The 15,144-nt window shown below is 34.8% G+C and overlaps 1 protein-coding gene across 1 annotated transcript in view; it reads left to right on the top strand.

Moving 5' to 3' along the window:
* SPATA17 (spermatogenesis associated 17) overlaps positions 1 to 15,144 on the top strand; it is a 124,965-nt gene that overhangs the window by 39,618 nt on the left and 70,203 nt on the right. Inside the window, exon 3 of the mRNA XM_012811604.1 lies at positions 1,978 to 2,126. Within this exon, the coding sequence (XP_012667058.1) occupies positions 1,978 to 2,126 (149 nt within the window). The remainder of the gene's footprint in view (positions 1 to 1,977; positions 2,127 to 15,144) is intronic.

Below are 15,144 nucleotides of genomic sequence, written 5' to 3'. Positions count from 1 at the left end.
CCACTAGGAAGACATGATTCCATGTGAATGCTGCCATATTCACAGTCATAGGCATGGGCCACTGTTTATTTCTTTGATGTGACCATTGTTCAAAATTTTTTTAAAACTCTTCTTAAAACTAATAATAACAATGCAATAGGTACTGATTTGGGGTGTTTACTACATTCTAAGTACAATGCTGAGCATGTTACATTACCTTTGCATCTTAAGAGCAGTTTGTGATACAGTTATCATTGTATTTTACATATGACAATAACAGGCCTAGAGAAGTAATTTGCCACTACATATGCAACAAAATGTTAATTTTTTAAACCATAGAATTTGTCAAAGTAAAAGAATAAGAATCTGAAAAGAAAATCCCCATTTGATTTCTTAATAGGAGACTTATAATCATGTTACTGTTTCTTTAAAAAGTAAAGTCCAATAAAAACCCATTAACTACTTTCAAATATAGCAATCCTTCTGTCTAGCTGCGAAAAGTACTGGATGATACTTATTTGCCATTTGTGTTATTTACGGTCCATGACTTTTATGGTAACTGGTTCCTATTATTGGTTTCTATTAATGTAAAACATAAGTGAACATAAATGAGGCGTGAATCATTTCTTTTTATTAGCCCCACAGTTTTCACTCAGTGCTTGCGGTAACTCCAGCTGTGTCTTGTTAGTGATAACCTATTTAAAGAAAAAATTTTTAAAAATACAGAATATGATTAGAAATATCTGTCCGTTTTCTATTACTCCTCTCAAATGCAATAGTGACAGGGAAAAACAGTGTGCAATTAACAGCAGCAAAGTGTTGAGCTGCCTCTGATTTGTCCGGTGCTTGATATGATCCTAGATAACCAGTGGATTTAGTAACTAGTATAAATGACTACTAGCTTAAAAGCAGGACATGTTTTAAGTTACTTTTCACAGTGCAGCTATAGACATTCCTCTCCCACGTATTTTGTGTCATTGTAAGGTTGCTACTGATATCAGACTAACGAAACAACAGAGTTTAAAATTTTAAATAAAGAACAGTTTCAATAGATAAAAATTGCTTTTATAAATTAGGGGGCCATTATTAAATATAAAATTTGGCATTTGCCTAAAAATTTTAATTTTAAAAAAGCTTGCTCTCCTATTTCTATTATAGGAGGGTGCTTAAAAAACTATGCTCACAATGTTTTTCTAATATTTTTATTTATTCAGAAAGGAGAGAGTTGTTTTTTGTTAGAAGAAATTTCCTTTTTAAATTAGAAAACAAAACAATCTGTACCACAAGTTAATTTAGTTATAGCATGTTACATATAATACATAAATACATGTAACATAAACTTATGTGAATATATACAAGTTGACACAACAGAAACACATATTAATAAATACATGATATGTATTTATAACATAAACAAAGATAAGGAGTTTACCAGTTACAGCATGAAGATGTCTTGATGTAAGAAGGGGAACTTTTGTTTAATTAAAAAAAATTTTAAATGTAGTTTATTTTACTTGAGAGGAAATTTCTTGAATATAACCATTATTCTTGTTATGTAATGTATTTTCTTTTCTTTTCTTTTCTTTTTTTTTTGAGACAGAGCCTCAAGCTGTCCCCCTGGGTAGAGTGCTGTGGCATCACAGCAACCTCCAACTCCTGGCTCAAGTGTGTCTCCTGCCTCAGCCTCCCAAGTAGCTGGGACCACAGGTGCCTGCCACAATGCCTGGCTATTTTTTGGTTGCAGCCATCATTGTTGTTTGGTGGGCCTGGGCTGGATTTGAACCCACAATCTTAGGTGTATGTGGCTGGAGGCTTAGGTGCTTGAGCCATAGGCGCCGAGCCAAGTAATGTATTTTCTAACTCAAGAAGAACAACTTGTATTTTAAAAATAATTTAGTAAACTTGCTGTACTTTGGAGAGGTTCACTAGCCTTGGTCATCGTTCATATATCAGAAAAATCCTCCATAATAAAATATGTACTTCATCCTTTCTTGTCAGGGGCCCTTCAGAGACATCGCTGAAGTGTTAGAACAACGCTACAAGCCTTTGGAACCAACGTTGCGGGTGGCAGAACCAATCAATGAAATAACATTGGCCAGAAAGGAGCTCAAAAGAGGGGAATGGGTCCAAAGAGTAAACGACAATGCGTGAGTCCTTAGCTTAAAAAAAATTATATCTGTACCATGTTGGGTGTCATATTTTCTAATATTTTCTATTTCCTGATATTGTACAGAAAGTTTTAGTTGTGAGATGGCAAAACCACCCTTAACCTATTGAAAGAGATCTTTTTCATCCTGCACATCTTTTAAGGAGGTCTTTAATGATGTTAATATTTGTAATGAAAAAATGTAAATACAACTCAAAGGAAAACAATAAAGAATAAAGGGCATTTCAAGGCAGATAAATGACCACTATGCATCTGTGAAGATAATTTTCTTAATTATGTAGTGGAAGCATACATTTTATGATGCTCCTAAAATAAGATTCGATAAAACAAAAACTTTCATATTTCAGATAATATGAGCATACAAACAATTAGGTTAATTGGCATTGGCCAGGTAAAGTCCAAGTTGTAGTTGAGCCCTTCACCCTTACATTGTACCCATTAGCTGAGAGCTTGCCATTTCCCCCTCCATTCCCCCACACTTGAATTTAACTATGTTTTTCTCTCATGTGGGCATGTAGTTCACCTCCTAGTTTCATATTAGTATTGAGTACATTGGTTTGCTTGCTTTTCCATTCTTGTGATGCTTTACTAAGGAGAATGTTCTTCAACTCCATCCATGTTAATACAGAAGATGTAAAGTCTCCATCTTTGTTTATGACTGAATAGTACTCCATGGTATACATATGTCACAGTTTATTAATCCATTCATGAGTTGATGGGCACTTGGATTGAGTCCACATCTTGGTGATTGTGAATTGAGCTGTGATTAACATCCTAGTGCAAATATCCTTATAGTAAGATGATTTTTTTTCTTCTGGGTAGATACCTAGTAATAGGACTGCAGGATCAAATGGTAGGTCTAATTTAGGTCTTTGAGGATTCTCCATACTTCTTTCATAGAGGCTGTATTAGTTTGCAATTCTACCAACAGTGTAAGAGTGTTTCCTTCTCTGCACACCACACCAGCATCTGCAGCGCTGGGACCTTGTGATGTGGGCTATTCTCACTGGAGTTAGGGGATATATCAAGGTGATTTTAATTTACATTTCTCTGATTATTAGAAACAATGAAGATTTTTTCATGTGTTTGCTGGCCATTCGTCTGTTTTCTTCAGAGAAATTTCTGTTCTGTTCTGTTCTGTTCTCTTGCCTAAGGATAAATGGGAGTTTTTGCTCTTTTTTTTGTTGATTAGTTCGTGTTTTTTTGTAGATTCTGGTCATCAGCCCTTTGTCAGATTAATAACAGGCCAATATATTTTCCCATTCTGAAGGTTGTCTGTTTGCTTTAATTATTGTGTCCTTAGCTATGCAGAAGCTTTTTAGCTTGATCATGTCCCATTTATTTATTTTTGTTGTTGCTGTAATTGCCAATGGGGTCTTCTTCAATAAGATTTTAATTTTTAATAAATGAGGTATAATAAAAGAGATAGTTTTTTTATCACTAAGGAAGATTACTGAAAAAGATGAAGGATGATCTAATAGCACATGCAATTGTAAATTATTTCATTGGTATCATTGATTTGAATCTCAGTTCATACATCTTTATCTTTCAGCCACTTTCTCTTTCAGAGCACTTTGTCATCAGTAAAGTCATATGTAATTTATAAAATGACCATCTAAATTTAGAATGGCTCTATTACTATTCTTATTCTATAATGCTTTTTGTTATCTTTATAATATTTCTTATAATAATTTTTACTATTATTTATATACTAAATAAGACCTTATATTATGTAAATTATTATAATAATATAATTTTAGCATAAGTATCATTATAAAGTATTGTCTCATAGTATCGTATAATATATAAAATAGCAATTATTTATTATGTATATAATATATGTATATAATATGTTATTTAATAATTTTAATAATTTAAAAATACATTAAAATATATTTTGTTATGCATAGAAGCTAGAATTATCAATTATCTATCATAGTGGATTTTGGATCATTTTATTGGTTAGAAAAGATAAGTCTATATAATGTATTTTATTTTAATCATACACCTCAAAGAGACTCTTGAAAAATAAAAATTTTCACACAAACTCATATCAATAAGATGAAATTTCTGAGCATTTCAAATCATTTTTACTAAGCTTTACATTTAATAGCATTAATTGAAGTGAAATAATTAGCTGTAGAATATTTAACAGATTCTTTCAATAATTGATTGAGTTAACCCAACACATGATAAATAAGAAAATAGGAAAATTTTTTCCATTAGTTTTGGGGAGGTAGACTTTTTTTTACCACAGAGATTATAGAAGATTAATACTTCTCAAACTTAGTTAAGTAAAATATACAATTTAGTGATGACTATCTAAAGAGTTATATTACTCAAAATATTTTTTTTTATTTTTCAACAGTGCATAGGTTTATAAAATAGCAAGATTAATCACTCAAATAATTGAGATGATTATTGATCATCTCATTGACATTTCTATAGCAATCATTATATATCAAAGAGGGTGAAGTATCCTGTGTTAGTGTTTTCCTTGATAAGCCTAGAACATCAGACATTAATGTTATCCCCCAAGGAAACGCGCTCAATTTGTACTTTCCGTGGAATACTTGTAAATTTCTTCAACCTCTCTCTACTATGTTACTGATGATCCTTTGCCCTGAAGCTTTCATAGATTGAAAAGTACTTCTGAGATTATTGATCAATCAGAAACAAACCATATTGGAAATGCTAAAGAAATTATAGATTTGAAGCTGTTATATTTTTAGCATCTAGGCTAAGCAATTGGCCTTAGCAACTAACCTAAAGATAATTCCACTATTAGCAGAATTGACATACTGCTACCTTATAGCTTCATCTTCTATAACCATTTTGGGGTTTGTATACTAGACAATAAATAATTATATGTTGTGTAGCAAAATAAATATTATAAATGTAGGTTTTATACCTTTGGAGACAATTGTTATAGAAATTGAGGAGAAAGTATACTCTTATAACAGAGATTCATTTGTTAATGCAAAAATTCCTTTTGCCACTTTACAAATTTAACCTGTAAGAAATTAGAGGCAGTATGTTTGCCATCTGAGGGCCTTGATCAGGAGCCCATTATCTAAACCCAGGAACATAGGACTGTTCATTTCTAATTTTAAAGGCTTAAAGAGTGGCGATATATCTGAGGGTCTGATACATTTAGCTATTCTGTCTTCATATCATTATGAAAATAGCAGTGTGTTACAGTAAAAGAACGATGGGCTTTGGGACCAGATCTACGTGAACCTAAGTGTTAGCTCTGTCACACAACAGCAGTATGATCTTAGGTGTGTCGTTTAGCCTCTCTGCGATTCTCTTTCCCTGTCTGTAAGAAAAAGACAGAAAGGTTACTTTAAAAGCTTGTTATGAGGATTGAATGAGGCAATGAGCATAAACTACCAAGAACATAGTAGAGTCTTAATAAAAGATAATTATCATCATGCTTTGTATTTGGTACAAACATCGTAATTCTACATGTAAGACCCCAGAGAAGAGGGAGGAAATCACAGATTCTAAAGATGGCCTGGATTTCAACCCTTAGACCAGAGAACCATGAGTCAAGAAGCACCAGGACAGAGTTCTTTATAGGCCTTCATGTCCTAATCTCATAATAGTTTTCTCACAGAGCATCTAGCAGACAGATTCTCTGGGTGGATTAGTTTGCTAAGGCTGCCATAACAAATTATCACACACTGGGCACTTAACCACTTACTCCAAACTTTAATTAGCATGTTCTTGATTTAAAAACAAAAACAGTCAACTATGTGTTTGAGACAATAATTAGCATTCTTGACAGAGAAGGAACTGAGTTGCATCATGTAAAAGTTAAGGTTTCGACAGAGAGAAGAAGACAAAGTAGACAAAATTAGGTCAATGGTATGACCAAAAACTGACAGGAGGAACCGTTGACAAGACAATGATAAGACCAACTTGACAGGGACTAATTTTTATGTTAGAGGGCAATAGAAAGAAAAGCTTCCTTGAAAAAAGATTTCAAGATCAAAAATGGGGGGTGGGGGGTTAACCTATAGGTAATAGAAGTTTATGGCTTTTAAGAAAGTCGATATTATAAAAAGAATATTAATTTGTTGATTGTAAGACAGATGTATTTGAAAAGAAATATGCTGGATGCTAGTGAAACCCATTAGGAAAATATTGCAATTATTTTGGTGAAAGATAATACTTTAGAACTAAAATGATGAAAGAATTTGATCTTCTCCTTTTTAGTTTCCTCTTTCTATATATAATCTCTGAGAGATTGGTTGTATTTGAGAGACTTTACCACTTCTGTACCAATGTTTTGCGTTCTAAATCTCTAAGAGCTTGTTGCTACATTTCAGATTTATGTTTTCAACTGCCATTTTTTTTTTGCATCTCCACCAGATGTGCTAAACTGGGCATATTGCACACTGACCTGCTTCTTGAGTACAAATGGCAGCACCAGCTAATCCTATTTCTTTTTTATCTTTTAAGTATCTTTCAAATTCAAGCTTTCTTTTCCTTTCTACTACTACTATCTTAATTAGGCATTTGTAACTTCTTGACTTTAATTGCCACAGTACGCCTTCCATCTGATCTACAGTCTTACTCCCACCCCGTGCATTTTACCACACCAACACTAAACAGATTCAATCAGGCCACCAGGCTTTTCAGTGGCTTTTTGTCACCCCTAGGATAACTTTTAATTCCTTTCTGCAAGGTACAAGTCCTTACAGATGTGATCCAAGCTTATTTCTCTAGTGAACCTTTGCCATTTTCTGTAAGAAACTGCACTCTAGAGATACTGTTTTCATTCTTTATGTCCCATCCTCTCTCCTGTTTCTGTAAGAAATTTCCTACTTCTCTTGATTTCCTCAATCCCCTTAAATCCATTTACACAGCTAAAAAGGAGGGTTTTTTTTTACTTTTATAAAAATTGAAACCACAGCACATATTTATTAAACATTATTAATAATGTTTAAAGCATTAAACATTATTTGGTGATCACATTATGTTTTCCAGAAGCAACTAGTGCTGACCATTTCTTGTGTCTCCATCTAGGAATTTTTTATTTTCATATGCAATTATATGTGTATTTATTATTTACTTATTTAAATGTGGCAGACTGTTATATATATTGTCAGATATTCTTTATGGGAGATAGTGATGAAAGAGATTTTAGGGTTTGAAATTTCAGATGAGAACATTTGAAGAATATTTTCAGATGTGAAGTAGGACATACAAATTGCCTACGTGAAATGGGGAAAGAAGTCAGTATTCAAGAGGCAGAAGAAATGGGAGTCCACGATGGTACCAGGGCTGTCAAAGCTGATGTTTAAATAACCCATCAAGACAGCAGAGATGGAATGGAGGGTGCAACCATGAATCACATGGTATGAGCTATAATATGGGCATCACTAAATTCTTATGAGAGGAGTGAAGATCCTAAATGTTGATACTTTCTGACTTAATAGACTATGATTATACAGACTACATTTGTATCCAAAATAAAGTGAATTTAGGCTATTACAATAGAAGTGAGTGTTAGTTTTCTGGTAGACAGAGCAATCCCCCCCTACACATACACATACATGAGTCCAGGTGTCCTAATCTCAGAAACCTAGGCATATGCTACTTTAAATAATAAAAAGGATTTTGTAGATGTGATTAACTTAAGGATTTTTATTTTTGGTTTTATTTTCTTGAGACAGAATCTCAAGCTGTTGCCCTGGGTAGAGTGTCATGGCATCACAGCTCACAGCAACCTCAAACTCTTGGGCTTAAGCGAGTCTCTTGCCTCAGCCTCCCATGTAGCTGGGACGATAGGTGCCCACCACAACTCCCAGCCTGGGCTGGGTTCGATGTGTGTGGCTGGCACCCTACCCACTGAGCTACTGGTACTGCCTAAATTAAGGATTTCTAGATAGAAGTATTATCCTGGACTATCTGTGGGGAGGGGCAGAGTAATAACAAGGGTCCTCTGCCCAAGTTCACTGTCTTTGAAGGTGTGGGATAAGGGCCACACCACGGAATGGCAGGCAGACTCTTGAAGCTGGAAAAGGCAAGGGCCTAGATTCTCCTCTAGAGCTTCTAGAAAGAAAGCAGATTTGTCAGTACCTTGACTTTAATCCAGTGAGACTCGTTTTGGACTTCTGACCTTCAGAATTGTAAGTTAATGAATTTGTATCATTTAAGCCACCAAATCTGTGGTAATTTGTTATAACAGTCAAAGAAAAGCAACACAAGTGTTCTTCCTAAAGGTTTTCTAATCAAGAAGCTACTTTTCTAGGTCAGACTTTGGTCTTTAGATGAATTATTATATAAGTCTGAGCTGAACTTGAGGGAAATCCTTGAATCTCTAAGGATTCGATATTCTTCTGCATATTCAGGGATGAACATTGAAGATTAAAAAACTACAACAGTGACTTAAAGTTCCCTATAAAGAGAATTTCATGATTAAATCATTTGGTAGCTATATTATATTTTAACCTTTAGATTTTCATTTAAGAACCTCAATACAAGGTGCCTCTACATTTTGGAAGAATAAAAGGTATTAATTTTTAGGTCATTACTCAGAGTACGTGAAATAAGAGATACCTCATAACTGCTGCAAAGCAAAACTAGTAAGTTGATTTCTTGAGTTCCTCCATTTGCTGAAACTACTGAAAAACAACCTGTACCTAAGAATCTTATCTGCCTTCATTTTCATCAAATTTGCAAGATAGAATTCAGTTTTACCGAAGGACATTTCCGCTGAGCACAGTGGCTCATGCTTGTACTCTCAACACTTTGGGAGGTCAAGGCAGGGAAATCACTGGAAGCTAAAAGTTTGAGACCAGCCTGGGCAATATAGCAACAGCCTGTCTCTACAAAAAATAAAAAATTAGCCAGGGGTGACAATGTGCACCTCTACTTAGAAGGCTGAGGCAGGAGGATTGCTTGAGTCCAGGAGTTCAAGGTTGCAGTGAGTATCGTCACACCGCTGCACTCCAGAATGGGTAGCAGAGGGAGAGTGTGTCTCAAAAAACAACCACAAGAAGAACAAAAAACAGGACGTTAAAAAAAATGTAGCTTTGGATGTGATCATGTTATCTTTACTGCTAAAGTATAGTGGAAAGTCTCCAAACTTTTTTAACATGTGCATTTTTTTTCAAACACTTTAGACCTTTATAATTTGCATATTTTCTGAATGTTATTGTATTATGATAAATAGAGATTATTATATATTTTCAGATAATATTTTCTTAACAATTCAACTTTTATTTGTAACCCTTCCATTTATTTTAATTACTAGCACAGTGTGCAACATTTATTAATCAGCAGAGCCTTTTTAAGTTAAAATACTAAATTAGCTAACCCCATTAACACAGAATACTCCAAACAAGCAGTAATAGGGGAGGTAGTTACTGTGCAAATCGTATTATACATGCGGGTGCTCTAGGGCACAGTTAAGCATGATTACCCTCTTTTGATCCAGTATTCCTCTGCCTCTCCTAGCTAATTTCCAGTGGAAATTTACAAAGTACTGCCTTCATTTTTCCAGCTTAATTTTTCTAATGAAGTTCTGGTACTTTATAACACTGGGGATATAGATAATAAGCCTGTGTATAATTAAGAAGTTCTAGAATTTGTCTACAAAAGAGCCCTTTATTCCTTTAGCTGTATAGTGAGAACTGTGCTCTCTTTTTGTCCACTATTTCTCTGAAAAAAAGTTGTTCTTTTTAGTAAATTACCACAGAATACTACAATTCTATTTTTACAGACATCTAAGATACATAACGACTATGTAACTTGATAATTTGGAGTACTTTAGTGATATGCCTGAGAATATTACATGCACATTTTCAGTTATGCTATTAGGCAAGACATAAAAAAGCACATTTCGTCTTTTTAGTTAGATTTTGTAACATTCTAAGCATTCTTCCTAATGAAATTCCTAACATATATGAAATAAAGTTTTGTCCATTAACTTTTAGTCAATTTATGAAGCCTATGGAATTTCTTTTGTGACAAATCTGTGTGTCATATTCACATACTTCCTTACATTGATAAAGCACTTATAACTCCCAGATTTTCCCTATTTAATTTTTTTTCATAGGCCTCATACATTCTCATGTGGTTTTCACTGTGTTTCAGTTTCAATTTGTGGTTCCAAAATGTGAAGGGGTGGAGGCTGGACACAGTGGCTCTCTCCTGTAATCCTAGCACTCTAGGAGGCCGAGATGGGTGGACTGTCTGAGCTCAGGAGCTGGAGACTAGCCGGGTATTGTGGCGGGCGCCTGTAGTCCCAGCTACTCAGGAGGCTGAGGCAAGAGGAGCAGTTGAACCTAAGAGTTTGAGGTTGCTGTGACCTGTGACACCATAGCACTCTACTGAGGGTGACAAGATGAGACTCTGTCTAAACAACAACAACAACAAAAACAAACAAACAAAAAAACCCAAAATGTGAGGGGTAGGGATCAGAAGAGACAGGAAGCTTAATAGAAGTATGCCAGGCAGGCATGAAGGAGGTGGCATGGACAGAGACGCCTTATGATAAAAGTTCACAGCTTGGTGGGGTGGGTCATTGGTTTGCTGTTTGAAGAATCCTGTGAAGCTTAGCTCATAGCTCCTCCTGCAAAGTGGCAGAAGTGAGATAGAAAGTACAGGTTGGAGCCAGAGTATAAAAGGCCATGTACAGCATGGGTAAGTATTTGCACTGGATGCTATGGAGAAATCATAAAAACATCACACTATATTTTAAGAACTGCTGTGAAAGGGTCAGCTATCTTATACATAGTATACTGTTAGCTGTATATATAGTTTAGAAATGGGAGTCACTGGGGACAGAGGCAGTTAGAGGACTGTTACCACAGTACAGTTCAGAGATAAAGAAGACTTGCCAAGAAATGAGGCTGTTAAAATAGAGGGAAAAAGAGAAAGTTTGACAAACCACTTTATAGGTAAAATCCTGCAAACATGAAACCAGATATTTAGGGGCCAGCCTGATATGCTGTGATGGTGTGGTCAGGACCACAGATGAATTTAGAATCACTGTCTCAGACCTTTCTTAGTTGCAAAGAACTAAGATCTATTTGAGGTAATGAGTAATGAAATATCACTTAACTCCAAGGAGAATGGCTCATATTAAAAAGTTCCAAAACAACAGATGCTGGTGTGGATGTGGAAAGAAGGGAACTCTTAAACACTGTTGGTGGGACTCCAAACTAGTACAAACTCTCTGAAAAATTGGAGATATCTCAATTAACTTAAAATAGATCTACCATTTGATGGAGCAATTCCACTGCTGGATACATACTCAAAGGAAGAAAGGTCATTTTATAAAAAGGACACCTGCTTTCACAATCACAAAGACTTGGAAACAACCTGAGTGCCCATCAATACATGAACGGATTAATAAAATGCAGATATGTATACTATAGGGTACTACTCAGCCATATAGAAAAATGGTGATCTAGTGTCTTTTGGGACCACCTGTATAGAACTGGAGGGCATTCTTCTAATTGAAAGTCACAGGAACGGAGAATCAAACACATGTATTCGATACCAGGTTGGAATTGACTAACCCACAATGAAGTGCAGATATGGAAGTAAATCGCAATGAAAGTCAAGTTGGGAGGAGGGACAGGGGTGGGTAAATTCACACCTAGTGGATTCCACTTCTACCTCCAGGGGATCAACACTTGTAGCTCTCACCTGAGTAGGAACATGTGCTATCTGTCTTTCTGTACCTGCCTTATCTTACTTAGCATAGCAACCTCCAGTCCCACCCAGGTTGCTGTAAATGGCAGGATTTCATTCCTTTTTATGACCAAATAGTATTCCATTGTACATATATATGTGTGTGTATACACACACACACACATCTCATTTTATCTATTTATTCACTGACATACACTTAGGTAGATTCCATATCGTTAGTATTGTGAAAAGTGCTCCAATAAACATGTGAGAGCAGGTATGTCTTTTATATATTGATTTATTTTACTCTGGATTAAGTACAGAGTAGTAGGATTGGTGGATTGTATGATCCTTCTATTTTTAATTTTTGAGAAATCTTTTTGCTGATTTTCATAGTGACTGTACTAATGTAAATTACTATCAGTAGTGTATGAGTTCCTTTTTATCTGCATCCTTGCCAACAGCTGTTACCTTTTGTTTTTTTAATACATGATAGCCACTCTAACAGGGGTAAAATGAGATTTCATTTTGGCTTTTATTTGCAGTTCTCTGATGATCAGTGATGTTGACCATTTTTTCCATATACTTCTTGACCATTTTTATGTCTTCTTTTGAAAAATGTCCGTTCATATCCTTTGCCCATTGTTTTTTTTAAGAGACGAAGGTCTCTCTCTGTTGCCCAAGGCTGGGCTGCAATGATAGGATCATAGCTGACGGCTCTGCCGCTTTTTAATGGGATTATTTGGTTTTTAATATGGAGTTCATTGAGTTCTTTGTCTATTCTGGATATTAGTTGTCTGCTGGAAGAATGGTTTGCAGGTTTTTTCTCCTGTTCAAGAGTCGTCTTTTCAGAGCTTTTTAGTTTAATATGGTCTCATTGGCTGATTTTTGCTTTTGCTGCCCATGCTTTTAAGGTCTTAGCCATGAAATTTCTGCCTAGTTGGACATCCCAAAGAGATTTTTCTATGTTTTCTGCTAGTAGTTTTATAGTTTGGGGTCTTAAGTTTAAGCCTTTAATCCACCTTGGGTTGATTTTTGTGCGCTTCCTTCTGCCGTGGTGATCCAGTTTCCCCAAAACCATTTATTGAAGAAGGTATCCTTCCCCAGTGCATGTTCTTGTTGGCTTTGTTGAACATCAGTAGGCTGTTTCTGGGTTTTCTATTCTGTTCCACTGGGCTGTGAGTTTATTCTTATACCAAAATCTGCTGTTTTAGTTACTGTAGCTTTATAATGCATTTTGAAGTCAGGTAGTGTGAGGCCTCTAACTTTTCATTATTTGCTTAAGATTGCTTTGGCTCTTGCTTTGGCTCTTTTTTAGTTCTATATGAACTTTAACATTGTTTTTTAATATATATTTCTATGGAAAATAACATAGAAATAACATAGAAAACACCAGTATTTTGGTGGAGATTGCATGGAATCTGTAGATTGCTTTGGGCAGTATGGTCATTTAATGTTATTAATTATTCTAATCCATGAGCCTGAGATGTCTTTCCATTTCTTTCTGCCCTCTTCAGTTTCTCTAATCAGTGTTTTGTAGTTGTTCTTGTAGCAATATTTTACCTCCTTGGTTAAATTTATTCCCAGGTATTTAATTTATTTTTTAAGCTATTATAAATGGGAATGCCTTCTTGATTTTTTTCTCAGTTGAGAAAGCACAAAAACACTACTGATTTTTATACACTAATTTTGAATCTTGTAACTTTACTGAATTTATCAGTTCTAAGAGGTTTTTTTAATGGAGACTTTTGGTTTTTCAAAATATAAGATCACATCATCTGAAAAAAGGAACAATTTGAGTTCCCCTTTTCTGATTTAGATGCTTTTTATCTATTGCCTGATTTTTCTGGCCAGCATTTCCAGTACTATGCTGAATCAAAATGGTGAAAGTGGGTATCCAGTTCTTAGAGGAAAGGCATTCAACTTTTCCCCATTCAGTTTGATGTTACCACGTGTGTCTGTTTTACGTGGTCCTTATTATTTGAAGGCATGTTCCTCCTATGCCTAGTTTAGTGAACGTGTTTATCACGAAGGGATGTTGAACTTTGTCAAACGATCTTTTGAGATGATCATTTGATTTTTGTCCTTCATTCTGCTGATATATTTCATTTATTGAATTGCATACATACAAATATCCTTGCATTCCTGTACAAATCCCACTAGATTATGCTGTGTTATTTTTCTGATGTGATGTTGGATTCAAGCTTGCTAGTGTTTCGTGGAGGACTTTCGCGTCTGTGTTAGGGAAGACATTGCGTTTAGTTTTTATTTGTTGTCATTGTTTCCTTGCCTTGTTTAGTAGTGAGGATAATGCTGGCCTCACAGAATGACTCGGAGATATTCCCCCTCTTCAGGTTTTGGAATAGTTTGAAGAGGATTTGTATTAGTTCTTCTTTATAAATTTGGTAGAATTCATCACTGAATCTACCCAGTCCCAGGTTTTTTCTTTGTTGAGAGATTTTTATTTACTAGCTTAATCTCACCACTCATTACTGGTTTGTTGAAGTTTTCTATTTCTTCCTGGTTTAATCTTGGGAGGTTTCTGAGAATTTGTCTGTTTCCTGTAGGTTTTTTCTCTAGAACTTGGTAATGTGTAGTTGTTCATAAGGCTCTAATGATTTTTTGTATTTCTATGGTATCAACTGTAATGTCTCTTTTTTCGTTTCTGATTTTTTTAAGTGGGTCTTCGTTTTTTTCTTTTTTGGTTAATCCAACTAGCAGTTTACCAGTTTTGTTAATCTTTCTGAAGAACCAACTTTTTGTTTTTGTTGAGCTTTTATATTGTTTGATTAGTCTCTATTTCATTTGGTTTTGCTGTAAACTTTATTATTATAATTTTAGGGTTTTTTTTAGTTTTCTAGTCTGGGGAGGCACATCATTAGATTGTTATTTGACATTTTCCCACTTTTTGATATAGGCAGTTATTGCTATCACTTCCTTCTTAGCACTACCTGTACTGTGTCCCACAGATTCTGATATATTATATATTTTAATTTTAATTTGTTTCAATACATTTTTAAAATTCTGTCTTAGTTTCTTCACTGATCCACTGGTTAGTTAGGAGGATATCGTTTAATTTCCGTGTACAGTATTTGTATAGATTCCAAAGTTCCTCTTGGTATTGTTTTCTGGTTTTATTCTCTTGTGATCGGAAAAGATCTCAGTATGATTTCAGTTTCTTAACATTTATTGAGATTTCTCTTGTTACCTAACATATGGACAATCTGGAAAATGTCTCATGTGAATAGTCTACAGTTTTTCCATTCTTTTGATTTCAGTCTCTATCTTTCTTAATAGTTAAGTGAGTTTTTGATAGGCAGCATTTAGTTGGATTATTTTTTTTT

This window comes from Otolemur garnettii, unplaced genomic scaffold (genome assembly GCF_000181295.1).
Source record: "Otolemur garnettii isolate 467f Iridium unplaced genomic scaffold, OtoGar3 scaffold00168, whole genome shotgun sequence".
Lineage (NCBI taxonomy): Eukaryota > Metazoa > Chordata > Mammalia > Primates > Galagidae > Otolemur > Otolemur garnettii.
This window is presented reverse-complemented; position numbering and strand designations above follow the sequence as displayed.